General features: G+C 33.3%; 2 protein-coding genes across 2 annotated transcripts; both read left to right on the top strand.

Moving 5' to 3' along the window:
• The first annotated feature begins 261 nt into the window (after positions 1–261).
• LOC128221940 (uncharacterized) lies at positions 262–1,471 on the top strand. The gene is made up of 2 exons (XM_052930652.1): positions 262–490; positions 1,093–1,471. Exons 1-2 carry the CDS (start codon positions 369–371, stop codon positions 1,325–1,327), a joined length of 357 nt encoding a protein of 118 aa, XP_052786612.1. The 5' UTR covers positions 262–368; the 3' UTR covers positions 1,328–1,471.
• On the top strand, positions 1,349–2,106 carry LOC128221567 (prostatic spermine-binding protein-like; the record flags this gene model as incomplete). Its single annotated transcript, XM_052930172.1, has 1 exon — positions 1,349–2,106. A coding segment is annotated over one exon (597 nt), but the record flags the coding sequence as incomplete, so codon positions are not given.

Raw genomic sequence — 2,106 nt, 5'->3', positions numbered from 1 at the left:
ATTATTTTCTCATATGTTTGAATTGTTGTATGTATTGTACAGGATAGGTAACATTTAAATCACTCTAAGGTGTAAATATAGGGTAAATGTGCAAAGTATGAGAAAACGAAAGTAGGTTGCTATTGCGTGATGTTATAAATAGATTATTTGTTTAACTATTTATAGATACAATAAGAATAAAGATGAGTATTATATTTTCCTGATAAGATTACATAATACGCATTTCGTTTTGATCGAAATGCATGAAGTCAATCATTTTAAAATAAGGCTTTGTGGTAAAAAGTAGAAAGTAAGATAAATTACTTACGGTATAAGTGTATGGAAGGATATATAATATAGTTTAATAATAACAGACATTTACTTTAAACATGGAGTTAAGGCCTTCAGAAATATATTATTCCCAGGACTCCATAAACAATGTATTTGACAAAAGATGTCGGCATAGCTACAAACTCATTGGAGAAACCTTGGATGAGATTTGTGAAGAGAGGTATTTTTAAATACAAGGCTTTAGTGAAACGTTTTTACGTTTCGAGTATTCGTTTGAATGTTCGAACAATTTCCAGTAAACAATTGACAACAGAAACAAACTATTTACACAGTGTTTTAATTGTATGTAAAAACACTAAAAATCAAATGGATTTCTTGCGGGAAGTCCCGTTTTCTAAATGGCACAATGCAGTTATGTATATATATAAATGAACAAATATTGAGATGTTATCTAGTCGGAATCATAACAAGAACACCATACAATAAATGAAATCTGATTTCTTTAAAATGGTGAAACACTACAGAATTTGTCAAGGTTTAAAGGATGTTTTTTATTCGTGCAATCAGGTGGAAATATCAGGTTTCTCTTATGATGAAAAACACAAACCACATTATTTAAATAAATCATAAACAAAATGAGGGTCAAACATTTGACTGGCTGGAATGTATCAATAAAACAATTATTGTTACCTAATCTTCTTAACAAACATGCGTAGTTTATGTTATACTACCTATGTGCAATGCCGAAAATTATGCGGTAGTAATATTAAACCGGAAACAAGGTATAGGATGTCATATTTTGTTCATATATATATATTACAGATGTAGTATTTACTCAATCCCGAGGATATCTGTCATGTTAAAGAACGAAAAGTGGATAATTTCCGATAACCGTCGATTGTGGGTTTTTCGACAGCTCGAACAGCTTGGAAAATGCGACATTGTACCTGCGTACGTCACTTATCACATTCCAGCTGCGAAGATGACATCATGTGATGGCGGTGATTCAGTACGCGTGCGCGGACATCCAGGAGGGAAATGGCATATGGAACAGTAAATATCATATTTGAGTTCATCAAATGATGATGATGACGATGATGTTGAAGATGATGATGATGATGATGATGATGATGATGATGATGATGATGATGATGATGATGATGATGATGAAGATGATGATGAAAATGAAAATGATGACGAGGACGACTACGAAAAAAATGACGACAACGACGATGGTGATGCTGCTGCTGTTGATTATGAAAATGATGACGAGGACGACAACGAAGATGATAACGACAACGACGACAACGTTGTTGATGATGATGATGATGATGATGATGATGATGATGATGATGATGATGATGATGATGATGATGATGATGATGATGATGATGATGATGATGATGATGATGATGATGATGATGGTGATGTTGATGATGATGATGATGATGATGATGATGATGATGATGATGATGATAATGACGACGACGATGATGACGAAAATGACGATAATGACGAAAATGATGAGGGCAACGGCGACAACGATGATGACGAAGACGACAACGATGATGTTGACGACAAAAACGACGACGACGTTGTTGATGATGATCATTTTAACGCTGATTATTATGATTATGATCTTGATGACGACGACGACGACGATTATGAGTATTAGGTTGCATTCACTGCTACAGCTTTACTGTGACTTCCTTGCTTTTATTATATGCTTCAATTATGTTTAAATTATTGATAGAAAAGATTTTATAAAGTAATTTAAGGGTAAATCTGAGATCAGCTACTTTTCTTTTACCGATTTAAAGTTTGATGTTTTAGTTA

The sequence above is a fragment of the Mya arenaria genome, chromosome 16 (genome assembly GCF_026914265.1).
Source record: "Mya arenaria isolate MELC-2E11 chromosome 16, ASM2691426v1".
In the NCBI taxonomy this organism is placed as follows: domain Eukaryota; kingdom Metazoa; phylum Mollusca; class Bivalvia; order Myida; family Myidae; genus Mya; species Mya arenaria.
Note: the sequence above shows the minus strand (reverse complement) of the source record. Positions and strands in the feature narration are given on the sequence as shown.